The sequence below is a fragment of the Pocillopora verrucosa genome, chromosome 1 (assembly GCF_036669915.1).
Source record: "Pocillopora verrucosa isolate sample1 chromosome 1, ASM3666991v2, whole genome shotgun sequence".
Taxonomy (NCBI): domain Eukaryota; kingdom Metazoa; phylum Cnidaria; class Anthozoa; order Scleractinia; family Pocilloporidae; genus Pocillopora; species Pocillopora verrucosa.
The window spans coordinates 24,616,962-24,644,942 of record NC_089312.1 but is presented as its reverse complement, the minus strand read 5'-3'; the positions used below and the strand labels follow the sequence as shown (position 1 = coordinate 24,644,942).

Below are 27,981 nucleotides of genomic sequence, written 5' to 3'. Positions count from 1 at the left end.
TTCTTTAGAAACTTACCCCTTTATTCAAATTTTAATCGGCTTTACCTTTGGCATTTTCAGATTTCCATTTATCTTTATTTGTTGTTCCTTGGTATACTGACTGTCCTTAATACGCCTCCCCTCCTTGAAAGTCTAATTTATTTTAACTTCTGCAGACTAATTCAAAATTTGTTCCAAAAATCACTTTTGTTTCTCCAACTTCCGCTGCCACGCCCAGTTCGTTGGTTGACCTCTCATCGCCATGCTCCCGCGTCATGCAACAGCAATATTCTTTTGGTTCACCTCCCATCTCTACTCTTGTCTTCCATGTTTCTTTTGGTCGTTTTTTTAATTATACGTATCGATTTTGGTGGTTATCTGGTGTCCACTGAGTATCATTGTAGGGTTGTCAGTCAGTGTGTAAAAAAATTCCTTCGATCTACACGAAGCTTTAATTCTCCTGTACTGCAGGTACAACGTTCCCTCTTCTGTCTCTTCAAGGTAGGGGGTGTGCAACTGAAGACAAAATTTCCAGTTATGGGAAATCTATAAAGGTTCGTTTTGCTACGCTGAGAGGGGTCCCATAGGAGAAGAACACATATTTTATTTGATTTATATTAATCATTACTGTTTCTTTCTATTCCCGTCACCCTAATTTGAATTTCGATTCAAATTCAGGAAGTACACAAACCGCAAAAACTGGGCAAATAAAAATCTCCTCATCCAGATCAGAAATTTTGTCGCCTCCATCTGAGCCCTAACTGATGCAACAAGAACAAAACTAATACTCGAAAAATCCTCTGGCGAAATGTGAAAATGTACTCAGGTCTGACTTAATTTTTTTGTCAAGTCAGCTTAAAAAGGAAATCTACGACCTTATAATTGGCCCTGTTGAAAAATCATTGAGCTTATTCTCCTTATCCAACTAACCAGCACGATATTGTCATAGCGACGGGTAGTACAATGACATCATAATACTATTTTCGGAATTCCACTACCATTACGAACTTGTCGACCCCGCCACCATGTCGGTCAAAAAAATGGAGGACAAGGCTAATGAATGGTAATTTACTAAAGTATTTGAATATACTTTATCTGAAGTACCGGGTTTTCAAATAAACCCGAGATATTTCTTCTTGCAAATCGTTTTGACAGGAAAATCATCTAAGTATAGATTTGGTAACTACATATTTTGTCATTCTTGGCGTTCAGTGAGTTTTGTCCTTCTCGTTCTATTTTAGACCCATTCCTGCACCTGAAAAGTCCGCAAGCGAAATAATATAGTGGTGAGTGATATCCTGTAGTTTTACTTGCAGAGTTTTAGAGTGTATTTTGTAGGAACATCGTCTTGAAAGGGATCCAATTTTCATGTTTGATTTATTTTAACGTCTTAATCCGTAAATTGTTTGTGTAAATCACGACATGATTCATTTTGCTACTTTATTAGATCACTGACCATTGTCAAACTAATTCGAAAGGTGGCATACACCGACGCAAAAGGGAAAGAAATTGAAGATATAATCTCAACTGAAAAATAAATTAATTAAGAAATGTCGCTGTATCTTTGGGTTAATTACAGAGAGATCTTTTGGACTGTTTAGAAGCCTTTTCCAAACGTTACGGTGCGAAATTTAAACAGGTACCAGGTGATCTTTTAAGGCGAACAACATTACGGCAATTAAACCTAAACATCGCTTCAAAAGGCTGATAATTCAAGCGATTAGTGGGGAAAGGTATCCTATTGTTTCAAGAATCAAACTGCAAAAGAAAGTTTGAGTCTTGAAGGTTCACGAGTGAAACCACAACAAATAAATGGGTCATTGGCGGCTACCTTTTCACGACACTTAAAGTGTAAACAACTGACTTTCTTTTAAGGTTTTGCAGTTTCTACAAACAGAGAGAAAATCGTGGACACTTTTCCCCTTGAGACTGCAATATTCTGTACCAGATTATAGTCTTTTCGTAAGAGTGCCTTTTTACTTGGGCTTAAGATACGGCACAAATCCGCAGAGGTGAGATCATTAGCCTCTCCAAGTCAACGTTGTGGATCGAGTTCGATTTCCAAACCTGGTGTCATATGCGGACCAGGTTTGCCGTGAGCTCCCGTACCAAAACCCTAAATCGCTGTTCGTCCCGAAATCATGGGATGAGGTGAAAAACATTGCGAAAAACTCTGCTAAATCCGATTAAATTTATTAATTTCAGCTTATCAGTATCGCAGACTGTGGTCCAGTGTGGAACGGTACTTTTAATGATCAGTAAATACTCTACCATTTATTTTCGATATTTTATGTGGCTCTTCGCACTGATGCGCTATACACGCTTATTCATCTCTTAACATTTTCGAGACCATTGAAATTAACAAAAGACACAGAGCCAGTTTACGACAGGTGAATACTGGGAAAAAGCGGGCGAAACCTGGGGAGGAGAAAATGTTCAAATTTGTTGGGAGTTTTCTTGTTTAAAATCATCTTAACTGGTTTTATTACGGTTATATCTTATGGATATATCTTAATGTTGCAATGATTTTTCCAGAAAGTTGCGGTCGTAAATCAACATGTGGCTGGCAAGTTTCATAGCGGTTGTTTCATTCATTTCTACGGCGCAAGGATCCTTCTTTGGTAAGTTCATATTAAGAAGTCAGTAAAAAAGCAAATGGATCGAGTGAGTGTATGAGTGAGTGAGTGAGTGAGCGAATGACGCACTAACTGACAAAGTAACTGACAGAATTATTAACTAAGCGACTGTCTGAACGAACGACTGACGGACTGATTGACCAACTGACTGCCTGACTGACTGATTGAATGACGAACTGACTGATTGACTGATTGATTGACTGACTGACCGACTGACTGACGGACAGACTGATTGACGGACTGACTGACTGACTGACTGACTGATTGACTGACTGACTGACTGATTAACTGACTGACTGACTAACCGATTGAATGACTGACTAATTGACTGATTGACTGACTGACTGAGTGATTGGCTGACTGACTGATTGACAGACAGAAAGAGAGACCGACTGCCTGATTGACTAACAAACTGATTGACTGACGGACGGACGGACTGACTGAGGGACTGACTTATTGACTGACTGATTGACTGACTGATTGACTGACTGATTGACTGACTGTTTGGCTGACTGACTGACTGACTGACTTAATGACCATTTAAAATAATTACAGATTTGATTGACGAAATTTAGATAATTGTTTTTATCCTGCAGGCTTCCAGGTGGTAATCAATAGAATAGCGTTAGTGTTGATTTTTGAGCTGATGTCTCTGGTCCGAAGAAGTTACACCGTCAATTGCCCCGCTATTTAAAACAAGTGTTCAAAACAATTACTAGAATTTCTTTTATCACTGATACATAATACATTTCTTCTTCTTAGGAAGCTGTCAGGGAAATTGCTCTCCTCGGTGTTACCCTGGGTGTAACGCAATGTGTTGCTACACAGCTCAACGATCGTCCATATATCAACAGGAGCGGCTGCTACAACAGCAGCAACAACAGCGGCAGCAACAGCTGCGGTATTACTACCAACAGCCTGCACAGTCGGCACCCCCACCTGCCGCATATTTTCAATATCCCGCTGCTCCTCCTTCTCCAGCAGCATTTGCGCCGGCTGCCTCCCCCTCTCCTACAGCTGTTCCCGAACCCTCTCCAACCCCCTCTCCACCTCCTCAGCCTCCCCCACCTCCTCCTCCCTGTCCATCGGACTGCCCAAAGGAGTGCTACCCCCAGTGTTCCTCATCATGTTGCCAACCCAAGCCTCCTCCGATGCCTTTGTACATGAAGAGGAAACAAAAGGTAGCGGTAGCTTGCGAGGGACATAAACTGAAGATCAAATGCCCAAACAAGTATGTGATGTCATTGTGCAATGAATGAATTAAGATCAGTAATTATCACAACCCTAGGGTCAGCAAATTCTAATCCTTCCCTTCCTTATTCATCGATACCTTTACTTGTTTTCTTCTTGTATATAACTACTGGTTATGTATTGTTATATCTATGCTTTATCAAGGCGCGGCGATTTCATGTTTCTCTTGCTCCTTGCAGACAAACATACAAACAAGCAAACAAGCCAAAGGGAAAAAAAACATTTGTTACGTGACACTTCCGATAGTGTTCCTTGGGAAATACATGAAATTTAAAGCATGATAATTTGTGTTTTTTCGGTCAATTTTCTAAGCTTTCCAATAAAGCTATGCCATACACATTTTCATGACAGTTTGTAAAAAGAGCTTCGTAGAGAAGCTAAAACTTGTGGTGAGATACAGCTTTGGTAAAATTACTTTTTCAAAGTCATTGGTGTGAGAATTAAATCATGCAATTAACCCCTTGCTCGTGTTCTCTAGGTATGATCGCATCGCCCTATACAGTACATTTTACGGCAGAGATGATAACAACACATGTCAACACAAAGTACTTCCTTCTAAGGGACACTGTGTGAAGGACGAACATAGAATCAATGAGAAGTTATTTGATTTGTGTCAAGGAGAAAGCAAATGTTCCGTGGCAGCCACTAGTACTTTTCTGGGAAAGAAAAATTCTATCATGTGCCCTGAGGTTTATAAGTATGCCAGAGTTGTCTACCGATGTATACAGCATCCGAAGATTGTGCCGGTAAGTTGATGAGTCATTCATCCTTCAAGTTCTGCTAGTTCCAATTAGATATATCCCATTCACTTAGTTTCGTGTTCAATTTATTACAACTGTGAGAATCAGATTGGCATTGGCATTGTTAATGGAGACTGTCATGCTGTGTTGCTGTCATGCCGTTGTGATTTCTCTTGTCTCCCAATGGTTGTGATCTAGGTGCAACCGCCACAGCTAGCTGGCAAATTCTTTGCTCGTTTAATTGGTTATTCAATATATGGTAACCCTAAGCAGAACATTTGCTCCCGAGCCTCACACAACCTAGAAACTAAACACTGCTATATGCGATTCCATCCGTTTATGGCATAAATTGAATTCTCTTACGCTGCATTCTTCTTCATGACCAGGTGTGTTCTCTACCATGCCACAAACCATACAAGTGCTTTCCCAGATGTGACATCAGCTGCTGCACTCCTCCACCGCCTCCTCCTCCTCCTCCGCCTCCTCCTCCCCAGCTGCCTCCAACATGTCCCGGAGCATGCCCAGCTAAGTGCTTCCCTGCATGTTCTCAGACTTGTTGCAGTCCACCTCCTCCCCCAGCCCCATCTCCAATATACTATCCCATGCCTGCTCCAGCACCTCCCCCTGCTCCCACCTGCCCTGGATCGTGCCCGAGTACATGCGCTCCAGTGTGTTCAGTCAAGTGTTGTATCGGCCGGAACGCCGCATTGAATAGCATAAGGCCACTCTCCTACTCGCAAACACGTATGACACCTGCCACCTACGGTTATCGAAATTATTACCCTGCGTCTCGGTCAAATGATTACTACGCACAGTACAAGCAATACGCCCGAGCGAGATCTCAATACCCGAACCCTTATCAGGCGTACAGAACATCGTATGGAAACTGGAGGAACATGAATGCCTATCGAGGATAATTTACTTGAATGTGACAGAATACATCAGAAGGGAGAGTTGTATCAACACTGAAGAAGTCAATTTCACAGATGTACCTGCGAAAGATTTTTTTTTAAAGAACAACTTGATCCCTTTTGGGAACTTGTTTACATAGCATTACTACAACTCAGAAACTGTGCCCAAGCGTTTCCATGAACTCTAACAAAAATCCAATTGGGATTCAAACGCATTTTGTAATCAAATGTCTCAGTTATTGTAGAGGTAATCGTAAGTTTATTGAAGCCAAGCCTTAGAATTTGGTTTCAAACAAAGACTCGAAATAACGAAAACGAAAAAAAAATAAGGTAGTAAAACAAGTAAATTCCAGTATTGCAAAATAGAACTAATGTTTGTCGTTAATGTCACATGATTTATCATGAAAAATGGTCATTTTTCTTTTATTTTTATTTCTGATGTTACAAGGTTTTTCGATTCCTTGACTTAAGTCTCTTATTTCAGAAGAGCCTTACTTTCAAAAGCATGCCAATTTGCGTTCAACATGGATCTAGTGAAGGGGAAGGAGGTCTTATTTGTTCAAACGGGTTTCTATTTTATCGATAAAAGTGTAAATAATGCATAACTTTCAAAACATGCTCTGTCTCGTGGTCGAAGAATTTTATGTCAATTAAACAAATATGTGTAAAAGCCAAATGGTTATTTGTGGGATTACATCTGTATAACGCCATCGCATTTCTTTAAGGTTGTTAGTTGCGCTATTAGTAAAGCATGGACATAAGAGAAAGTAGAACGGGACTAAAACTAACAAGGAAAAATTTCAAACACGCAATAAAGGAGTGAGGATTACTTGATTTCTGCTTATCTTACAATCGTGATAACGTGTCAATTAAAAACCGAATGCTAATAAACGATCCTACTTTAATAGTTACGACGCTTGCATGTTATTTATTAGGAATAGCATCCGCATAAACGTTTGATCAACCTGGCAGCTTAGCATTGCTTTGCGCCTACATGATTGCTGACTCTATCAACTGAGCATCCATAGACTTCTCTCTGTCTGTGAGCTCTTTCTCTCTTTAAGGTAAAATCGGCCGAGTAGTACAATAAAGTAAAGAGATAAATTTATGCGCATAAAGACGTGAATATGAAAGCGATCTTCGCAGTAACGGAACACTACTTGAGCAGTTCAGGCTTGTGCGGGATTTGAACCCATGAACATAATTGAATTGTGTAGAACGCTACATTAGAACTCAGTATTCGTTGCTTTCAATAGATAGTCCGTTGTTTTGCTCCCAGCCATCCCACCCTTCGCGCTACACTCACGCCGGTTTGAATTTTTAATAATTTATGGTCATATTCTGTTAGTAAAACTCTATTCGTTTGCACATGTTTACGTTTACATGCTACAATTAGCCCAGAAGTGCCAAATTAATTGATTGACACTGAAGTTAATTTATGATTTTACAAGTGAGCGCCATTTAATTGGGAATTATAAGGAGACGAAATTGCACTTTCATCATCCGGATTCGTATAAAGCAGGTTACTCGACACGAAAAAATGAAATTTCACCCCACAATGAAATAAATACTTACCTGTAAAACCTTACTCGTTAATGGATTTTTGGGTTGCCCATCAGTTGATTAGGTAATTCCATTAACCGGCTATAAAATTTCATGGCCTTCATTTAATTTAACGAACAGTTCGAAGAGGAGGCTTATCGTATGCTCTTTTTGCTACTGAATCACAGCCAAGAGAAATTTGCGTGGGAAATTTCCACATTTGCTTTGAGGTCAGTGTGATCGTCTAGAATTCAATGTTTATTGCATGATTCTCGATTTTCTTCTCTCCTCGAAAGCTGCTGGTTGTTCTGGTGTTGTTTCCATATATATAAGTTAGATACTCGGCCAACAAAAGAACAATTTGTGAAGGCAAAGATCTTGCTTTTTTTAAACTCTTTTGCGTAATAAGTTTCTAGGGAAGAAAAAAAACATTCATGATTTATTTTCCATGATGCAGAGTCACCTTAAGGAAAACTAAATTACCTATATGGATAGAGCGATTTCGAAAGGTTTCAGGAAAGGTCAATTTACTTTGTAATGAATTGAATTCGAGGGTGCGGATCAGCTTTCCTGAGTCATCGAAAGATAAAAAATACTCTTAATTTGATAATCAGGTTCGAAACCTTATTCTCATCAAATTAAGAACTGTTCATCATTACAGAATCACACAGTTGTTCATGGTTTTCTTGCCATGGTCGTTAACCAGAAATGATCATTGTCGTTATATAATAAAAGCCACTATGCTGTAGAATTGGTATGAACATTTAAAATTTAAAATTAATTAGTAACCGAGAAAGTGATTGACGCGGTGGCTTATTTATTTGTGCGCTGATATCCGAAAGGGAAGATTTAGGGTCGAACCCCGGCCTTCGAAAGTGTTCTTGAACAACACAGTAAGTGTTCGAGATTCTCATTTATCGAAAGGCGAGAACCTAAAAGGATTTCACAGTTTCTAGAATTGTGGATTAGAAGTAACCAATTTTTTGTTAAGGTTCTTGCATTACAGCACACTATGGGAATCAAATTGATTTTGCTGATGTCAGTAGTCAGTGGTGCCATTGTTGTCAGGACTGCCCTTGAAGAGCCTGGTCGTGTGCAAAGTCTATTAAATGACAGAGGTAAAATAAAATAAAATAAATGTGATAAATTGATAAGTACCTGTTGACTGAAGCTATCAGATGTGTACAGCTACATATACACTATATTTGTAAGTTTTAACATCGATTAATACTCAAAAGGCTGTTAATGCTCCATTCGAAGGTGTCTTTAGGAAGAACATGAAAAAATTACCGCCAAAATGGATTTCGTATTCAGGACTGCGCTAGGAGACAACTAAATGTCACATCTATAGAACTGACGTTTAGTTATTTGATAGCATATCCCTATCACCGATTGTTGCTTTCTGTAAGGATATAACGTGGGGTTGGTACGAGAAACTGAACATGGGATTCTTTTTAACCCTTTACATCCTAACATCGGTATACAATTTCTCCATACTGTTCTGTATTCATTTCCTATGGTACCGACAAAGAGAATTTGTTTAACAATCAAGAGCCTCTTTAGTTAGTGATCATTTCTTTTATTCTCATGACCTCAACATTTGTTTTAGGGGTGGTACTGAAAGGAGAAAATAGTTACTAATCACTCTAAGGGGTTAAAGAGTTAATGGAATGTTTTACACATGACGGATTAAAGAATTCAGATATTCACAAAGGGTTCCCGAAATCAATTCATCACTACATCATCATACATGATCTCATTACTAATTATCTAACAAATGTTCGCATTAAGTATAAGGATGAAGTGTTATATTTTGATAACAGGCGGAACTGACGATGCGACCAAGAGAAGTGTGTTAAATTTTGGTTGGATGATATATAAAGTTACTAGAAGAAATCCCTTGCATTTCAATGGTTATGGTTGCTGGTGTGGGTATGGCGGGAAGGGAGACCCAGTGGATGTTTTGGACAGGTGAGTATGTAACCACTTACACAAATAATATTTCGTTTACCATCTTCGAATTCGTGACGCTAAATTTAACCCTTGGGAATGTTTGTGACGAGCGGCTCAAGTAGTGAGATCAAGAAGACTTTGAACCCGTTTAACGGTTAATGTGAAGCTGCTTTTTGAAGGTTAGACGTTAAAAATTTATCTTTTTTGACGATTAAAAGCTTAAACGTTACGCCGTTTGATGGTTCTCCGCGAACCCCATTGGAACCCTCTGAACCCGGCACCTCCACGTAAGAAGTCCAACATTGTATAACTACTTCGTTACAGATTACCAGCGAAGTTTTTATGAGGTTTGAGAACCTGATACCTAGGCGTATCTGCGCGGTAAAACCTGGAAACAACTGTGAGCCATGCCAATTCATCTCAGTTCTTACTTTTCATGTTCAACGTTTCTACCGAGCATTTAGGACATTGTACTCCTGGCCCCTGTTGTTTGAAGGATGGATATCACGATCCATGGGATAATTCCCTATTCGGTGGATAGTGCAGTATGTTTTGTTAAAACAAATCCGCAGTATAATGATTTATACGTTAGATAGCACTATCCGCCTTTTGAACGACTAAGCCTTGGCTGTTTGTCCTCAGGTGTTGCTACGTCCATGACATGTGTTATAACAAACTCCAGTCCGACGTGTGTCCATTTAAGGCAGCCGTGTATACTCTGTCATATTCAACTGAGAGAGGGAGACCTTTGGATTGTAGTACGTTGCAATCTTGTTGCATTGGACAATTCCTGGTGTTTTTATTTATTCCATTAAACTTTATTTAATGGATTTATCTCATGTGTTTCATATTATTATAGACATAATATTAAGGTTTAAACATGAATGCTAGGTTCTGGAGACTGCGCGATAACCAGCAGTATCATTGACGGTGAATTAGCTTCTTTTCACTCCTTTCACATTTTGAGCCGGTGACACACTTAGCCATTTCATGCGTCGATCATGGCGATCGGTGTAAATCACCAAATGCTTCGCCGGCTCAAGAGCAATGTCTGGGGAACATGACTTGAGGGCGAAACGAACCTGTGGGCGAAATGACTTGTGGTCAAACCGACTCGCAGGCGAGATGACTTGAAGGTGAAACGGACCTGTAAGCAAAATAGCTTGTGGGCGAAGCGACCGGTAGGCGAGACGACTTGTCGGCGAAACCGACCAGTGGGCGAAGTCTTTTGCGGGAGAATCGACCCGTAGGCGAGCTAGATAACTTGCGCCAGGGTGAACCAAGCAAACTGGGCCTTTTGCTATTGTGGAGAATTAGAGAAACAGTAATTTGATGGCAACCAAATTAAGCATCTACCTTTTTTTTTTATCTTAAGTCTCTTCGAAAGAAAAATTTGTTCATTTCCTTTGCTTGATTACAAATAATATAAATAATTATTTTATCCACAGAACGGCCTTCCTCGTATTGGTACTGGGGCAAGTGTCGTTATTTGTTGTGCAGATGTGATGCCGTGGCGGTCAGATGCTTTGCAAAGAGTCGTTATAATCGGAAGTATAAAAACTACCCGCAGAAGAAATGCTAGAAAGACACAAGTTGTGTACAGTTGGAAGAAAAACACTTCATTGTTCTATGATTAACAGAAAGAGCTTTAACACTTCATCGTTGCTCTTCTAGAGCTGGTTCTAATAAAAATAAACGCCGAGACGATATCCTTCTTCAGAGTTTGCTTCAGTCTTACATGATATTTGCTGAACGTGGGTAATGTTTCAAACCTAAAATGTACCAAATTATCTTTCCAAAATATTGCAGATGGGAAGTGCGTGAATTCGAGGCATGCGTCTCTGACTTAGATCTTTTTATTGGGTGTAGATGAGGCATCCGTACTGTGCTTGACTGTAGCAAACACGTTTCAAAGATTGTGTTCTGTTTTAAAAACAGAACAGAGAGACTGCTCCATAGCCTTCTGTTTTTCGTCTCTACATTTGAATCATGATTATACAGTACTCGAATTGATTTGTTCCCTGATATTTCCTCTAGCCAGATTCGTAAATCTACGAATTTGTTTTGGTGATCACGTATCCGCAACGGATCTATCAAATCTAGCATATGTAGTGCGTTCTTTTTGATAGACAGTTCTTCAACCATTCAACCCTTCTTCTTTTGACTGGAACTTTTTTAAGAGTCCTAATTACTTCTGACCAGCTGGATTGTTGGTCCTGCTATGCATCACGATGCCAGCGTGTCACTGAGAGTATGCAAAGAGCACCATTGAACGGTTTGGTATTAGCAAGGAATTGCTTAGCTCTAAGTTTATGAATATTAACTTAAGGTCTACCCAGACTTACCTGCCATCAGGATAGTGACAAAATCCAAATGCTACTGTTCACTGCAGGTAACTCTATTGCTCGGGTAATCCATTCAATGGTATTAAGTCACTTGAAATATGTACCCCACCTCTTGAAAAAACAAAAGGGTTACGAAATTAGGGAATATATAATAGTCAAACGCTAAGATTTTTTTAGTTAAATCAGAGCAGAGGAAGCAACACACAGAGGTTAGTGGACTCAAATGCCAATTAACAGAGCTTTTTTGAACAGTCTTCATTGAAATCTCGGCTTATTTCTACACCCCAAAGGTTTTCTTCCTTTCTAAAAAGTCGACGGAGTAAGGATCGAAATAACACCGCGCCGTTTTTTTTTTCAATCCTTGCCATTTTTTCATCTGATTGTTTTTCGCTTGTTTGTTTGTGATTTCCGATAGAGTGAATTGAATTTACATTTTTTAATTCAAAATAAACGGAGGTGAATCTTTACTTTTTAAGTTTAGTATATATACAAAATGCAACGTTATATGTGTTAAAGAAAAGTCTTTGACAGCGTCATTTTGATAAAGGCTCGGAAAATCAATTTACCCTAAGCCACTTTAAGCAGAGAACAAGACGCGGTATTTGATATATATATAAGCGAAGCTAGAACTGTTCAACAAATCACTTATAAGAGGTTACGGCTTCTTTGGTTTTAAACTGAGACTTCTTCTTAAAATCACCTCAAGAACTACAGTTTAGCCATGGGATCCAACTTAATTTTTCTGTGGCCAATACTCTTGGGATTCATCGCACGGGTGGAATCCGACCCATCAAGAGGAGGTAAAAAAATTAATCATATCTGAACCATGATCTTATAAGTAAAACCTACTTTCTTTTCATAAGATGCTTAAGATCTATAATTAAGATAACGATCTTCAAACTAACAGGATTCGAAGTACGATATTTACTGTATCCGTGTTGTGCAACTTTCGAACAGAACATTCAATTTCGTTCTGAGTTTGTCTATCGATCTGCTTTCCACCAATCAAATGCCAGTCTTAACAGTAAAAGTAACTTTAAACTGAAGATGTTATTCCATCCGTTCATACAATATAGATAATTGGAAAACGGTTTTGTTTTCTTCGTAACGCCCAGAAAAAAGGTCTTCAAAAACGATGACGAGGGAAATGTTTCCCAAGCCGAAACGGATAAATACAATAATAGCCAAGTGCAAGTCGTGCACACAGCTTTCGGGTCATTTCTTATAAAAAGAGTATTTCTTCATTATAACTCTATTTCATTTTTTAGTTTTAATTTTGTTTGTCAGTAATTTCTCTTGTTTTCGCTTTTTTCTGTCTTGTTTGTTTTCTTCTACGTAATCAAAGGCGGTAATGACAACATCACCAAAAGAAACGTCATCAATTTTGGCATATTGGTTTATAAGTTCACTGAAAGAAATCCTAAAGATTTCATTGGTTATGGCTGCTGGTGTGGAATTGGTGGGGAAGGCAAACCCGTGGATGATTTGGACGGGCGAGTATCTTACCTTTATTCTGCTAGTTATAGCTGTAACAAGCTAAGATTGAGAATTTCATAGCACATCAAGGATTCAGCTGTATTATCGATGGGTAAGATATTAGATGGTAGTCTTTAGGATATAAATTACTTCATGTGACTCGAATAAAATTTCACTTACAGAGGATTTAAGTTCGAAGCTAATGCAAGAACCGTCTACCACTCACGTTGTTAAACTTGAATCAAGAGTCAAAGGGTGTTTGAATGATTGATCATTAGATCACTACAAGGAGAGATAAAACACATGACCCAAGGGACTGGTTGTTGTCCCCGGTTATTGTCCCACCCCCACCCGCCCCCACCCACTTTAAACTTTGTTGGCGACAGCTGATCACCCTCCGTTCCCCCTGAAAAACAGCGTGATCCCCCACAAATTTCTCACCTTCACCCCCCCTTCCCTCCACGGGCGATAAATATGATCATTCACCTATCGAAACATACAGACAGGCTGTGATGCGTACGCATATGTTTCATTCAGTGCTTTCTTTACTGATGATGGCTGGTTGATTCATCTTCATACGGCGTATATTGATCAATCAACAAAGATAGCTCAACTGATCAGGATGGTTGGCCTACGGTCAATCCATTCATTAATCCGCAGGTGTTGTAAGGCCCATGATAAATGCTACGATGAAATTATGCAATCAGAGGATTGCCCATTCGCGAAGGCAGTATACGTTATGTCGTATTCAGTAACCGGAGATGGTGAAAAAACGAAATGTAGTAAGTTGAAGATTTAATGCTCGAAACGTCAGCTTTTAAAACTCCTCATGCTGGCCAAATAACGTTATCACCTCGGTTGATAATACCTTGTTTTACTCTCCCACCGACGCATCACCACAGTTTCTTTAGAAACTCATCCCCTTTATTCATATTAGAACATTTTTCATAGGAAAAAATTGGAGAAAATGATCTTAAAAAAATGAAACGAACATTAAGGATTGACATACTCTTGATCAAACCTTGAAGAGCAACTTTCAATTCGGTGTCTCAAATTCTTCGGATTTTCATTGCTTTGGCGTCTTTACGGTTTGTGATTGGTCAAGTGAAATCGCACCACGCTCTCGACCAATCAAATGTAAAACTGCGTTTTTTGTTTTTTACCTTTTTTTTGATACCGAGGTAATGGTATCAAAACCGTGTGGAGTCCAGTTCAATCTGTAATTGTACGAGTGTTAACCAAATCAAACGACCACAAAGGCGGGAGTCCGAATTGTTTCTCACAAGTATTATAAGCTGCAGGAGGTAAATAGAAAAGGATTTTCGGAGTTTGAGTAGCCAATCAGAGCGTGCCTTCAACGCTATCGTTTGTTTTAGTATAAACTAATACTCACTAATTTTACTCCTTTTCAAATCTAATGTTGCAGACAGCCCTTCGTCATATATGATTTATGGCAAATTTCGCAGCCTGTTGTGCAAATGTGACCTGATTGCTGCTCGATGCTTTGCAAAGAGTTCTTACCAGGAGAAATATAGAAAATATCCTCAGGAGAAATGCGGAGAGACTGAGGAGCGATGAAATGGCTGTCGAAGCTCGAGCCCTTTTTTGTCATTGTAATTAATTTAATGCATATCAAATAAAATATTCACTATGAACTAATTTGGCCCCTTTTTTATTTTGTCTTGTTAGCGATGTCTACACATTTACAAAAGTCTACCCACAGACCATAGAGTTTAAAACCATGTTGTACAGTTAATATGTGTCGGATTTAACGTCGAATTAAGAGTGATTGTCAGTAAAAATCAAAGAAATCACCCTACCTTTTTATGGATTGCGATTATATTAGTGTGTGCACTGTATAGTGCGCTGCACTGTATAGTCCGAGTGCTTCATGGGACAAACATCCTGCATACTGCTAGGATTGGAATGTCATCTGTGGCATACGCGCAATGGAATAAATGTGATGGAATATTTTTAAGCCTGGTGAATAAATGAGAATGATGTATTATTCAGTAAGTGACACAGGCGTACTCGGAAAAAAAGAAATCCGAGTGCTCTCGGCCATCAGGAGTCGAAACTATCGACATCGTGTCAGGTTATGCCTAAGTGACACGATGAGACGGTACGGGTAGTCATCTCCAATAAACTCGTTGGCTTTTAAAAACACGCAATCTTGCTAAAATCAATTCTGGTTCAAGTCCGGAGAGTTTTTTAGGACTTCGTGCGATGTTTTATATCCTTGTTACACAGCGTGAGCAGTGTGACGAAAGCTAAGTAAGGGTAGAAATTAGCCATTGGAAGTTACTTAGCAAGTGCGTTCGTCTGCGCCGCAAATTCCACCGAGAATATTCAAGAACGAGCAAGACGTCGTTGTTATGTATGTCCATTAACTTCGCCAACAACATACTCTGGTTATATGGTTAAGTAGATTTGTTTATTTAGAGAACGATGCAATATTTGCTTTTCGTGGAAACAGTTACTTCCGATTGGTTTTCGACGGCACAAAACTTCTCATACTAAATAAAATCAATTCTAATTGAGCTAGAATTACTATTAAGGTTTTCTCTTTTTTTTCAGCAAGTTAACTGGGAAACCTGGCACATCTTTGAGTAAGATATTTTAAAAATACGACTTATTTAAAATCAACGGATGTAAATATCTGTTTGTTACTGTACTAATTGTAGCTAAGTCGCTCGTGCGTGACGCAGATTAGGGAGCGAGCCTGTAAGATTTAATTTCAGCTCGTGGTAATTTTGGTGTTTCATAGTTTGTTTTACCTGTGTAGACAATATTTAACATCAATATATATTTTTAAAACGCTTCAAACCGTTAAAAAAGCAAAACCCTTATGTATTTTCAATAGTGCTTTGTTATGTAGAGTTGTAGATTTCAAAGGCGCTCAATTGGAATTTTATCGAATTTTGATCGGCGTTCATGCAAAAGTGCTACTAGATCCTAAAGATTTAAAACCAGAGACATAAAAATCAATGACTGAACTGTCTTTGGTTATAATATCAGAAGAATTGAAGAACTACCGGTCAGCTTTTTTCGTCGCTGAGTTTGGATTATTTTACACCTTCGCGTAAATGAGAAAAGTGTGTCTTCTTAATCGGGTCTCAGTTCGCTCACAAATAAGCAGAGATAAAAATAATTCCCATGGTTTGACTAAGGAAGAATCAATGTATTCAATTATACTTAAGAAAGATTCACAGCTATGTAAACGTCTGTGTAGCGAGAAGCTGAAAAGTGTAAAATTTCGAGTTTCCGCCAGGTGAAATCCGAGCTTCCGGTAGGGTGACCGTTTTTCGTGGTTTTCTGCCGTTATATGGAATATTTCAAAAAACTAACCTCATATCCTTCAGTTACTTACCTAGGCCTTCAAACTGACAAAGTATGAGTGCAATCGATTTTTTGACCGTGGGCACGTTTTTTGAATTTTCCTTGATTTTTACTGACATTCACTCTTAAGTCTTCCTTTTGTTATATGTTTACGGGTCTATATAAACGATGCACTCATTGTTGACAATGGAATTCCTTGTTATTGACATGTTTAACGTTACAAGAGCTCTATTTTACTTTTTTTCTGTTAACTATCCAATTTATAAATGTTAGCGTACTAGATTTATTTGGATAACGTCCAAGCATTGACCTACGTGGTCGGACAACATTGACAAATAGAGGTAATTTGAGCCACGATTGCCTGCAAAAGAAAGGCAAAGGCGTTGTCTAAGTCACATTGAAATTTTGTTGAAAAGAAAAGAAAGAACACCTTTAGGCCCCAGTGCTGGCATAGAAGGCTTTGAAGGGACTTGCTTACTGGAAATAAAATGACTGTTTGAGACGGTAGCTAAACACCCGAGAAATATCTAACCTTCCAAAAAACAAGTATGGCCGAAGGGCAGGCGATGAGCACGAATTGCAACAGCAAATTTGAAAAAAATTGCTAATTTTCTAACGACGGACAAACCACTGGCTGAATGACAAAACCCTGGACAAAGAGGTAACTTCATGAGCCCTATCTATCTACAGTTGATGTCTCCCCACCCTCCCCCCCTCCACACGCAATCAAAAGGAAGAAGACTCTTTGAAAGTTATGGGTTTGAATACCTCTCAAACATCCCGAATGGACGTCTTCTTCTTTCCAGTTGGAGTTTTCCGCTGACCACTTGTGCTATGTAAAGAGATAAAAAGCACATTATTCATTCATGTAGTTTCTTCCTGAACAGATGGTAACTTTCTGGTTACGACATGGACAGGGTGGTATGGCGAAGTTGTTGGTATTTCTTTTTTATTTGGTTGAGGAGGGAAATAAGTGTTGAAAACGCACCGTCGGTTGTACGTGCTCCCCTTATCGTTACAAATTCTTACGTCGACTGTGTGGTATTTAAAATTTAATGAATAACATTTTTTATCTTTTAGCGTTAAACCGATGAATTTGTATAAAGGAAATCACCGATGGCTGATATATAAATTAATTGAGAATTAATTCCTTTACCCGCTTATTTTAGAAAATAAATTATTCTTTTTTTATGAAATTGCAATGGTGGCTTCAAATCATTGAAGTGATTTTCGCGTTCAAATAAGTCAAGGAAAACATCTTTGGTTTTTTCAGGGAAGCTCCATTTAAGTGACCGAAAATACGATCCATAGGATTTGGGAGAATTCTACTAAAGCGTGTAGAAAGCGCCACAATAGAAGAGGGGACCAAAAAGGCTGCTGTAACGTTAAAGCTTGTTGTACGTTAGACAACAATGAACAGGAATATTTTTCCATGCTTACAGAGAAGTCAATAGAGATCAAAACTGGCCAAAGAATATACCATTGTCGCGAATTGAAGTCTCAAATCTTTATAAAAAAGAAGAAATACAAGGCTCTTGATTAATGAAATCCTTTTTTTAGATGGAGATGATTGGCATGATCGTTTTGGTAAATATAAACTAACCTTGAGGAAGATCCATCAAAAATTTTGAAAAGGGGACATTTCTCCTCTGCTCCAGATGAACCACACAAATCTCCGATTCCTGCACTGGCTTGTGACACTGGATTCTTCTTCGCTTTCCCTAAACAAGGAAAGCAACACAGGGGGAATCCAAAGATCGACCTTAAAACGGCTGCCATTCTTCGGCTTTCCTCAAACGAAACAGCAGTTGAACCCTGATTGAATTTATAGGAGGAACTTTTGTTGGTTTTGGGGTGATTCAGTTTGACCGCAACTCGTAATGTGTATCTCTCTCTGATTTCCTGCGAGGAAGACCCTGTCTTAGCTCATTACGCGAAATGTAAAGAATCAAAAGAACTAATTATCTTCGGTGTTTAAATCGATCGAGTGCTGTTGAAAGAAGCAATTTGTTCAGTTGCAAAACAAATTTGCAGACAGCTGTGCGCAAGTGGTTGAAAGTGGATAACTGTGGGTTCACAGAGATTTAGATTGATGTAAAAAAAAAACTTGTCAGTGATAATGAGTCCTCGTGGAAACAAAGATTTATATGGCTGATTTGCAAACTTTGCAAATCAGGCACAGAAATCTTTGTTTCCATGAGGACTCATTAAAGTAACATTTTGCTTGAAGCAAAATGTTACTATTCAGGTGTTTCATCAATTTTTGCAACAAGGTACAACAGTCATTTTTACTTTGCTATTGAAGAAAGACCTGAAAAATCTATACAAAACAAAACAAAAGTGTCCAAAACTTATGTCAACTCCAGCAGCCTTGAAGATTCAGTTTTACAAGGGCCTTGTAAAACTGAATCTTCCGGATAGTTCACCGAAATTAAAAATCCCCCGCATGAAACCAGAATGGATATTAAGAGCCGACACGACCTAAACACGTGCAATTGCTATAAAATTAAAATCAACCATAACTCTATTTATCAAGCTTTATTTCATCATGCTGGGTAGGATTCTGTCACGAGCAGGTATGATCATTTTTAATCTTAAATGATGAAAGTCTTTAAACAGTTGAAATTAATTGGTCACTTTTTTTTTTTCAGTTCCACCCCGTGATGTAATTAGATGATAAGAAAATTGAATAATTTTTTGATCAAGGTTGCGTTCAACTATGCACTTTTAACTGCAATTTCAAACTGCCATATATATAGGACTCAAGATATTTCAGTTTCAAAAGATTACCACTGATAAAATGCCTTGTTCCACTCTCAAAGCAGGAGAAGAAATGAATATTATAATGTCTGAAATGAAAAGAAAGAGAAAAAAAAACGGAAAGAGGGTGGAAGATGAACCTAGAAATCGTTTTGTAAATAATTTATTACCTAGATTATACAGATAGTTTTCGTCATAAAAGTAGACTTTGAGGTTTTACCGGCGTAAATTTAAGTAACTCGCATAGGTAATGCGTTTCTCCGGCCTCATACACAACTGAGCACCGTCGTTTTTTTTATTTATTTTTTTTTTTTGCAGTGAAATGTATGTTCAGTGACCTCAGAAATCATCAGAGAGCAGTTACGTGCGGTTCCTCAGTTGCTGAATTATTTCACGTTCTTCATTCCTGTAAACGAAATTGCGAAGTTATAAAATTAGCAGAAAGACTTGAAGCGCTAGAACCTAGGATTTATCGACCCGAAGTATTCACTAAATCTATTCTTTGTGCTTGTGTAATATTAATGGGGGTAGTTCAACACTGAATAAAACCTCTCCTCAAATTTGTACTCTTCACAACAACATTTTAAGACTCAGGAACAATCAACTGCCCCAAGGCCCTGAGGACATAGCTACGTAAGCACCTCGGTCAGTTGAAAAGGATATTCCTGTCCTTTAAATCACGAGACCTGTTGTTGCAGCCCTTTCGCTGAAGCATGCCGCAAAAGAGGTCAAGGTAAATAAAAATTTTCGTTCAATCTTTTTGCTGGCCCAGAAGATATTTAACGAAACGATACTCTTTAGTTACATCATAGCTTGATATGTATTGGAAAGTATCTTAATAAGAAAAAAATATTTACATATTGAGGCTTTCTCAAAGAGGATGCCATCCTCGCGAAACTGAAATTTTGACGGTTCTCACCGTCAGCTACCTTTTTTTCCCAACGAAAAAAAGATTATTGCACGAAAACTACATCAGTAGTTTCAAAATGGTTAGGTTATTCACATGCTACCGGAAATGACGTACGTCGTGGATGCTGATTTCGATGTGATGATCACAAGCTTGAGTGATTTTAAAAGGTCGAGGCTAACAGAGAGATGAAATAGTTTTCACTTAACAGCATTTGATTTATAGTTTTCTTCTTCAAATAAGGGATTAACCCTTAACCTTAGGAATTATAAAAGCAAATGACGAATTCAAGTCACTTCATTGCCTCATTGCCAAATAATTCTGATGTGACAAGCCCGTGACTTCCGGTTTTTTGAAGTACAAAAGAGAGAGCAAAGAAGTACAATGTAAATAGAGTAGGAAGTCTCTTGGGAGGACACCGCTGACAAACTTCCCTACCTTAAAATTTTGTTTATTACATAAACGTCTTGTTTGACATGGAAATTATGCTCATGTTTCGCTTGAATTTTGTATCTTTGGCTTAAAACTAAGAAGAAATGATTCAAGTTAGAATCTTACTTGGAAAGGCTCCCGTCGAAACTATCGCTCAAAAGGTAAAAAGGTGAATAATTCGAGTTATTTGGAGCATTGACAAGTATCAGCTATTGAGCGAACCACTCCTCCGAGCTCACGAGAGTCAAGTATTTGATGCGCTATGGAAAAAGAAGATGGTCATTTCAAAGAAGAGATCTGCACTCTGACGCCGGGTGAACTATTCGATGCCTTTCTTCAAACTACCGATCTCCAGGAGACGCTAGACGTTTTCCGAAAACTTTGTCAAAGCGTCGACGTGAACCCCCGAAATCACAAGACGCTATATGCTTCCCTCAAGTCTAAATAACTTCTTGGAAGTGCAAGTCTCTATGGACGAAACTAGACAAACGAGCGGAACACAAGGACTACAGAAACAAGCCGTGTGTCAAAAATAAAGTGCTCATCATCGGTGCAGGGCCATGTGGATTGAGATCGGCAATTGAAGCCGCTTTGCTCGGTGCTTACGTCGTTGTCATCGAAAAACGAGATCGTTTTTCTCGCAACAATGTCCTTCATCTGTGGCCATTCTTAATTGTGGACTTGAAAAATTTAGGAGCTAAGAAATTTTTCGGACAGTTCTGTGCTGGAGCCATCGATCACATAAGTAAGTAGTTTTCCTTATTCCCTTGAATGTTTGTTACTTCCGGAATCTTAGACGTACTTACCAAATATCAGAGTACATTTTTGCGTGAGAAATTATGGATCGTTTCAGTATATTATACAAAACAGTTCAGCAATTATTGCCGAAAAAATCGATCGAATCTAACCAAACTGACTCTTAACTATCCGGCAATGATCGCCATTTGGTTTTTAATGCTCAATTTAAGTCATAATTCGTGTGATTTCTATCATGCATCGCATGAGGTTCAGTACATTACATAACTTCTCCTGTTCTCCTCAGTGTGACATGACAAGAGTTGAGATGTATATTCTCTGTAGTGAAACAAAATATGACTTCTACAATAACCATTAGTGATCATAAAGGATTCAAACCTTAAACACAGTTTTGTTTTTCACTCTTAAACATATTTTTCTTTGAAGACAACACGACGCTGAATTATTTTTTTCTTCGAATTAACCCAAAGCGAGGCAATTAACCTCATAGAGCGCCGTTCCGTCTCAAAATAAATTCTTTAGGAAATAGCTCTGTATTTCCTTCTGTTTTCTGAGTATCTCTCAAGTGACCGTTATAGGAAGGTTCACGATGAATTATCCGTTTGTGTATTGTCAGAATTAATTTCACAAATTAGAGACTGCAGGTGGCTTTTTGCGAATCGGTGTAAGAGTTGCAACAAACCATTCAGCGCACAAAAATAGGAACGAGGAAATGAATATCTTTCAGTTCTTCCTCATCAAAATGCAGTTATTTGGCTAAGGATGACTTAGCCTGATCCTAAAAACCGTGCATGGAACAAAAATGCTGTCCCACTGGTATTTAAACAATTTGAAATTAACTACACCTCTTTTCCTGCAGTGATGAATAATAATGCCTTTTGTCGAATTCAGATTTGTAGGTTAAAAATCTATTTTTAGTATGCTTTTTGAACAAATTTAGAACCTTTTTTGGATAAGGATAGCTCTTTATTGTTAAATTTTAGTAATGCAAGAATCATTTAAAGAGGGAAAATAACTGGTCTATCATCATTCCTTTTATCAGAAGGCAAAGTGCCAATACTTTTGAATCATTTTAGTTGGTGATCAAGTGCTCTCCACTTGAGAAGTAAATTCATATTATTTACCCAAAGTTCACTATTGAAACATTTTGAGTATCTCCTGGCTAAACAAGATCTTATCTGTGCTTGTTAAGCAGGTTGAAATACTCTGAATACAGAGACATGTATAAAAAACATAATTAAGTAATTTTAATATCATGTGCCAATGAGTGGAACTTCTTATTTCAGGTATTCGTAGACTTCAAGTTATTCTACTTAAGGTGTCCCTCTTGCTTGGAGTACAAGTTTATGCCAAATGCGGATTCCTTAATCTAGTGGAGCCAACAGATGGTAAGTACAGTTGTTTTTTTTCTTGTTTTTGACTTTGTGGCCCCCATTGTGTTTGACCTCTGCCATGTTTGTAAATCAAACTTTTTTCTCAAGTAAGAACCCCTCTCCCTCTTCCTTGATTGTTTTTATAGAGTGTTGATCCTGTTGGCCAAACTAAGTAGTGTGAATTTACTAATTATTAGGTTTACACATTTAAAACACATTGAAAAGTTATTTTGTCTTAATGCTAACTGTCTGTGGAGATCATTTTGTCATTTACATCTCTATAATGCTTGATATGGGTTTTTTAATTTCAGCTCATGGCTGGAGAGGAAACTTTGACTCACCCTCTCATTACCTCAATAAATTTGATTTTGACATTGTGGTGGCTGCAGATGGCAGGCGTGCTGCATTGAAAGGTTTTAAAGGAAAGGAATTTCGTGGCAAGCTGGCCATTGGTATCACTGTGAACTTTGTGAACAAAAATTTCAAAGGAAGAGGCCAGAGTGGAGGAGATAAGTGGGGTTGCTTTCATTTTCAATCAACAGTTTTTCCAAGACTTGAAAGATAGCACTGGTATTGACCTTGAGAACATTGTGTACTACAAAGATGAGACGCATTACTTTGTGATGTGTGCAAAGAAGAACAGTTTACTTCAGAAAGGGGTGCTCAAAAAGGTGAGTTTAGACTAGGCATCAGAATTTAGAAAAATAAAGTTACCTTTAGAAGAGTATTTTCAGAGGTTTAGCCATTTAATAGTTGTCTCCCCTCAATTGCTCAATTGAGCATCCTTGAGCCAACACAACCCTTTGTCTTTCCCTTCATGACTTGTTTGTGGTGTTCACTAAGAACCAGGAAACAATAAATAGTGTATTATCAGCTCTAACTTATTGCAAAGCATCATGGTTTGTGTGGTGTATAACACAGGAAGTTCTGCTCTCAAACTTGTCAGTCTTGTATTCATGTAACACATGTCCCAGGGGACTTTTTGGTTACATGTATTGTTGGTAAATAAATCTCTGTTGAGTTTTCTTTACATCTCATTCATATTTTGAACATGAAATGAACACCATACACAACAGTCTGATTATTTTAACTAGGTTTAGCCACTGTTTAAATTCAATTCAGAGGAACCTTTCAGATCAATATTAGTATCTGGGCAACTTCCCACCTACCCCTCCCCTAACCCAAAATTAACCCTGACTTGTTATCAATAGACTGTTGTTGGGTTAGGGGAGGGGTAGGTGGGCATTTGCTCAGATACTGATATTGATCCAACCTTTCATTATGACAATTATTTTAATTTGTTAACAGTGTCAATAAAGGGCCAAAAGATAACAATGGAAAGACATTTATTTAATTAAATCAAGCCCCTTAAAAAGAAAACCTGAGGTGCACTGCTAGCATAAAACCATAGTGTGGGTTAGACCTTATGTAAATAATTGTGGTCTCAACTCAGTGTTTAGCCCATAGCACTGACTGTTTTTGTTGTATGACCTTGCAAAGCTGGTCTTCTTGCTTAGAATACACTTCACTTTACACCAGAATTTATTGGTAACTATCAGCATCCTGTAAATAACTTATTCAATATAATAATACAACTGTATAAAACTGAATAGAATTGCCCAAATTTACTAGTGGAATGAAACTGACCAATCCTTATTGACAAACTGCTTATCAAGATGCAGTTTTCTGATAATGTACATGTTTTGTATAGAATAAATTAAACTAATTAGTTTGAAGCTGCTAAGTATAATCTATGTTTTATAAACATGATCTCTCTGAGAAAATGTTGACAGCAATGTCTTGTGAACGCAGGATATAACATGATCTTTAATATTTGAAATAAATTTATAACATAGCTAGTAAATTTGTCTAATCAAATTCAATTGTGTGAGCATGCTTCATATTCCCATTGTGCACGCTCATGACGTCAGCAAACAAATCCCTTAAGATAAAACATTTTCTCTGCAATTTTTTACTTTGGAATTTTACTATTAAAAAACTGGTTAAGACTTTGGTGGCAATTTTTTGGTGGCAAATTTAAGCTAAACATGGAAAGTTGTGAGCCAGCTGATGAGGAAGAACTGCTGTTTACAGCCTAGCAAAATGTTTTCCTGAAACAAAATTATCAATGGGCTGAAGCGTAGCAGAGGGATATTAACCCTTTTACAACATGTAAACCATCAGGTTGTAAATGCTATAAAAACAATTGGTTCATTCGTCAGCGTGCGTTCATTGAGATATGAAGCACTTGGGGACTTTGGAGAGCACTCAAGAAGCTACACACCTTCTTTGTGACACACTTAATTGCTGCAAGAACTTGAAATATAATTCTTTACCTTCATTCACAGGATTTCCAAGATGCATATGATCTTCTTCAAACAAGCAACGTGAACCATGATAAGCTTCTGGCATATGCAAGAGAAGCTGCAAACTTTTCCACAAGCTACCAGCTACCTCAACTAGACTTTGCAAAGAATCACTACTTCAAGGAAGATGTAGCAATGTTTGATTTCACTTCTTTGTATCACTCTGAACATGCTGCCAAGATTTATGAAAGGAGGGGAAAACGTCTTCTAGCATTAGTTGTTGGAGACAGCTTATTAGAGGTAGGATGAAATGACATCATCCTATATTAGCCCCAAAATAATTTCTCTTTTAATCTAGGGGTAAAGCATGGGTCAGGAAGGATTCATATCAATGGCATAGAGGGAAAAGGAGAAAATAAAAAAGGCACAGAAGCCTCTGACCTGCCCCTGATTACAATTTTTTCTTAATTTTTTTTTCAAACTTTGCCAACATTTCTTTCAAATTTTGCTGATATACAGCTTCTCCTTTGGCTTAAATAAAGTTTGAACAAGTATTCATAGACTAGCAAGGATATTTGGGAGTATAGTCAAAATTTCACGTTTGTTTAACGTTGGTTTTAAAATTCCTATGTTGTGTTTTGGTTTCTTTCTCCATAAGCTAAAAATATTTTTCACACTTTGGAAGTCCAGAAGTTGCAAATGAGGTTTGGGTATTGTTATTATGAATTTCCGGTTAATTAATTGTGTCATGTCTCTGTTTGCAGCCATTTTGGCCAACTGGCTCAGGTTGTGCAAGAGGTTTCTTGGATGTTTTGATGCTGCCTGGACAATGAGAGGTTGGGGACTGGGAAGGGAACCCATTGACCTGCTCACAGAAAGAGACAGTATATTCCGGCTTCTTGCTCAGACAACTCCAGAGAACATCTCCAAGAATTTTGAGGAGTACAGTATTAATCCAGCCACTCGGTACCCAAACTTGAACAAGTCATGTGTCTCACAGAACAGAGTGAAACATTTGTTTGATAACAAAAAAGGACCAATTGACCAGATGGATGGATCTGAAGCAGAACCCATGGACACAAGTAAAGACCTTGGCGCTATTGAGGGAGGAGGTGAGAAAAGTCTTGGGAGGGTGGTTCTGGAGGGAAAGGTATGAATTAATATTATGGGAGTAATTGTTTGCAATTCCTTTTTAAGAATCCCTGAAAAGATACTGGAATGTCAGTTTATAGACATGACTTGCTCCTAAAGGTAACACCCTGTTTAAGCAACAAACAATTAATTCCCACACTGTTTTTTTAAAGATTACATCCCGTGAGTACCAAGATAAGGTTTAGTGACAGTCATAAAAAATACTAATGTCAATGTTTAGTTAAGGAGACATAGAAACAGTCAAGATCAATCATAATTCATTCTGAGATGACATAGTCTTCTTTTTTATGAGCTAGAGGACTGGGGCTTTTCAGAAGGTTGCACAGGGTATGCTTTAATAGCAGTATCAGTTCCAGGAGCCCACCCACTGCTGTCTTCCAGGTTTTCTTTTCTTTCTGGAAAGACGCAACTACCTGACTAGCGGTGATATCAGGAATTTTACTGGATGACCATTTTTAGTTGTATTTAGTGATACGGTTTGACATGACTTGCCCCCACTTGCTTACAAAAGATATTTACTTAGTTAAAGTAGGGTATTTGAATATATTTGACTGTGAACAAATAGCACAAAAATATGTGAAAATGGAATTACTGTCAGTAGCATAGGATTAAACTTACATTTTTGCCATAAATTTCAGTTCGTTCTTCATCCTGTTTCAGTAAATGCAAGAATGTTGCTCAGATGGTGTCAAGAGCAAACCAAGAAGTATAGGAATGTGAAGATCAATGACATGTCAACATCATGGAGAAATGGCCTTGCTTTCTGTGCCATTATTCATCGCTACAGACCTGATCTTATGTAGGAGGGCTATTACTCATGGACTATTGTTTAGACATACTAACCTTAGCATATGTACTAGTTAGAGTGCATGTTGACTGCATTCTGTGCAACAACAGCATCCAGTTGTTTTGTATCTATGGTCATTTCATACTCAGTTTTTACATACTTAAAGTCAGTTGATTTGTACCCAGTTTCATTGGTTTATACCCAAACTGCTGGAATCATATTTGCTAGGTATAAAATGACTGCAGGTATCTACCTTAAGTTTCGATAGGAAACTCAAAGTGCATACCCATGAAAATACAAATTTATTAAATGCATCCAAACTGACTGGTGGTAATAAAAAGTGAGTGATAAAGTTGCTCTTGTTTTTACTTAACATCTCCTTTTTTTTTTTTTTTGAGAAAGTGGTCAATCACACAGGGAAGTATAATCGTACATGCTGTAATTGTTTCTCTTCCCTGGAGAACCATTCTATGTACTTTTGCAGTAGGTCTTTGAAGAAGACATCCAAGCTGGTAGTGAGGCTCTTAAGATCAATGTGCAAATTATAATGATTGTGTTACAAATGTGTTTCATTGCAGTGATTACTCTTCCTTGTCACCTAAGGATCGTTTGAAAAACACCCAGCTGGTGAGAGAATTTGTCAAGAACAATATGTGTCTCCTACTGTGTTACCTTGTTCTTGAAGATGAAAAATTCATTTGGTCTATATTTCTTCCTCTTTCAGGCATTTGATGTTGCTGAGGAACATCTTGGAATTCCCCCTCAAATTTCTGCCAGTGAAATGGCCATGAAGGAAGTTCCTGACACTCCAACTTTATCACTCACTTTTTATACCACCAGTCAGTTTGGATGCATTTAATAAATTTGTATTTTCATGGGTATGCACTTTGAGTTTCCTATCGAAACTTAAGGTAGATACCTGCAGTCATTTTATACCTAGCAAATATGATTCCAGCAGTTTGGGTATAAACCAATGAAACTGGGTACAAATCAACTGACTTTAAGTATGTAAAAACTGAGTATGAAATGACCATAGATACAAAACAACTGGATGCTGTTGTTGCACAGAATGCAGTCAACATGCACTCTAACTAGTACATATGCTAAGGTTAGTATGTCTAAACACAATAGTCCATGAGTAATAGCCCTCCTACATAAGATCAGGTCTGTAGCGATGAATAATGGCACAGAAAGCAAGGCCATTTCTCCATGATGTTTGACATGTCATTGATCTTCACATTCCTATACTTCTTGGTTTGCTCTTGACACACATCTGAGCAACATTCTTGCATTTACTGAAACAGGATGAAGAACGAACTGAAATTTATGGCAAAAA

General features: G+C 38.1%; 4 protein-coding genes and 1 long non-coding RNA gene across 6 annotated transcripts; 4 read left to right on the top strand and 1 right to left on the bottom strand.

Moving 5' to 3' along the window:
* The first annotated feature begins 989 nt into the window (after positions 1-989).
* On the top strand, positions 990-6,426 carry LOC131774422 (uncharacterized). Its single transcript, XM_059090436.2, has 6 exons — positions 990-1,042; positions 1,221-1,265; positions 2,515-2,600; positions 3,378-3,846; positions 4,345-4,612; positions 4,993-6,426. Exons 3-6 carry the CDS (start codon positions 2,537-2,539, stop codon positions 5,521-5,523), a joined length of 1,332 nt encoding a protein of 443 aa, XP_058946419.2. The 5' UTR covers positions 990-1,042; positions 1,221-1,265; positions 2,515-2,536; the 3' UTR covers positions 5,524-6,426.
* Positions 6,427-7,165: 739 nt separating this feature from the next.
* LOC131774427 (phospholipase A2 A2-actitoxin-Cgg2a-like) lies at positions 7,166-10,733 on the top strand. 2 transcript variants are annotated; one of them, XM_059090439.2, is made up of 5 exons: positions 7,166-7,289; positions 8,051-8,177; positions 8,883-9,030; positions 9,655-9,770; positions 10,461-10,733. In XM_059090439.2, exons 2-5 carry the CDS (start codon positions 8,072-8,074, stop codon positions 10,592-10,594), a joined length of 504 nt encoding a protein of 167 aa, XP_058946422.2. In that variant the 5' UTR covers positions 7,166-7,289; positions 8,051-8,071; the 3' UTR covers positions 10,595-10,733. The 2 variants fall into 2 exon arrangements, with proteins under 2 accessions (XP_058946422.2, XP_058946423.2); XM_059090440.2 differs by having other exon boundaries at positions 7,200-7,289; positions 8,066-8,177.
* Positions 10,734-12,078: 1,345 nt separating this feature from the next.
* Positions 12,079-14,411, top strand: LOC136278941 (phospholipase A2 A2-actitoxin-Cgg2a-like). The gene is made up of 4 exons (XM_066162238.1): positions 12,079-12,157; positions 12,703-12,850; positions 13,494-13,615; positions 14,260-14,411. The coding sequence occupies exons 1-4, from the start codon at positions 12,079-12,081 to the stop codon at positions 14,409-14,411; spliced, it is 501 nt and encodes a 166-aa protein (XP_066018335.1).
* Positions 14,412-14,652: 241 nt separating this feature from the next.
* Positions 14,653-18,155, bottom strand: LOC131774434 (uncharacterized). The gene is made up of 3 exons (XR_009339392.2): positions 17,776-18,155; positions 16,941-17,004; positions 14,653-16,533 (listed from the first exon to the last, which is right to left on the bottom strand). It is a non-coding gene; the product is annotated as an uncharacterized lncRNA (long non-coding RNA).
* A 2,108-nt stretch (positions 18,156-20,263) lies between these two features.
* On the top strand, positions 20,264-27,504 carry LOC136278939 (F-actin-monooxygenase mical2b-like). Its single transcript, XM_066162236.1, is given in 11 exon segments — positions 20,264-20,714; positions 20,717-21,016; positions 22,314-22,415; positions 22,712-22,881; positions 22,883-23,071; positions 24,749-25,006; positions 25,471-25,513; positions 25,516-25,818; positions 26,519-26,657; positions 27,224-27,272; positions 27,370-27,504. Coding segments are annotated over 11 exon segments (1,869 nt in total). The 5' UTR covers positions 20,264-20,533.
* The last annotated feature ends 477 nt before the right edge of the window (positions 27,505-27,981 follow it).

What these genes read in the sequence shown, in the direction of transcription:
- LOC131774422 (XM_059090436.2), top strand. Translation starts at nt 2,537, where the DNA reads ATGTGGCTGGCAAGTTTCATAGCGGTTGTTTCATTCATTTCTACGGCG. An exon ending in GGCGCAAGGATCCTTCTTTG is followed by an intron (nt 2,601 to 3,377) that starts GTAAGTTCATAT and finishes TCTTCTTCTTAG; the next exon opens with GAAGCTGTCAGGGAAATTGC. An exon ending in AAGATCAAATGCCCAAACAA is followed by an intron (nt 3,847 to 4,344) that starts GTATGTGATGTC and finishes CGTGTTCTCTAG; the next exon opens with GTATGATCGCATCGCCCTAT.
- LOC131774427 (XM_059090439.2), top strand. Translation starts at nt 8,072, where the DNA reads ATGGGAATCAAATTGATTTTGCTGATGTCAGTAGTCAGTGGTGCCATT. An exon ending in AAGTCTATTAAATGACAGAG is followed by an intron (nt 8,178 to 8,882) that starts GTAAAATAAAAT and finishes TTTTGATAACAG; the next exon opens with GCGGAACTGACGATGCGACC. An exon ending in AGGGAGACCTTTGGATTGTA is followed by an intron (nt 9,771 to 10,460) that starts GTACGTTGCAAT and finishes TTTTATCCACAG; the next exon opens with AACGGCCTTCCTCGTATTGG.
- LOC136278941 (XM_066162238.1), top strand. Translation starts at nt 12,079, where the DNA reads ATGGGATCCAACTTAATTTTTCTGTGGCCAATACTCTTGGGATTCATC. An exon ending in ATCCGACCCATCAAGAGGAG is followed by an intron (nt 12,158 to 12,702) that starts GTAAAAAAATTA and finishes ACGTAATCAAAG; the next exon opens with GCGGTAATGACAACATCACC. An exon ending in TGGTGAAAAAACGAAATGTA is followed by an intron (nt 13,616 to 14,259) that starts GTAAGTTGAAGA and finishes CTAATGTTGCAG; the next exon opens with ACAGCCCTTCGTCATATATG.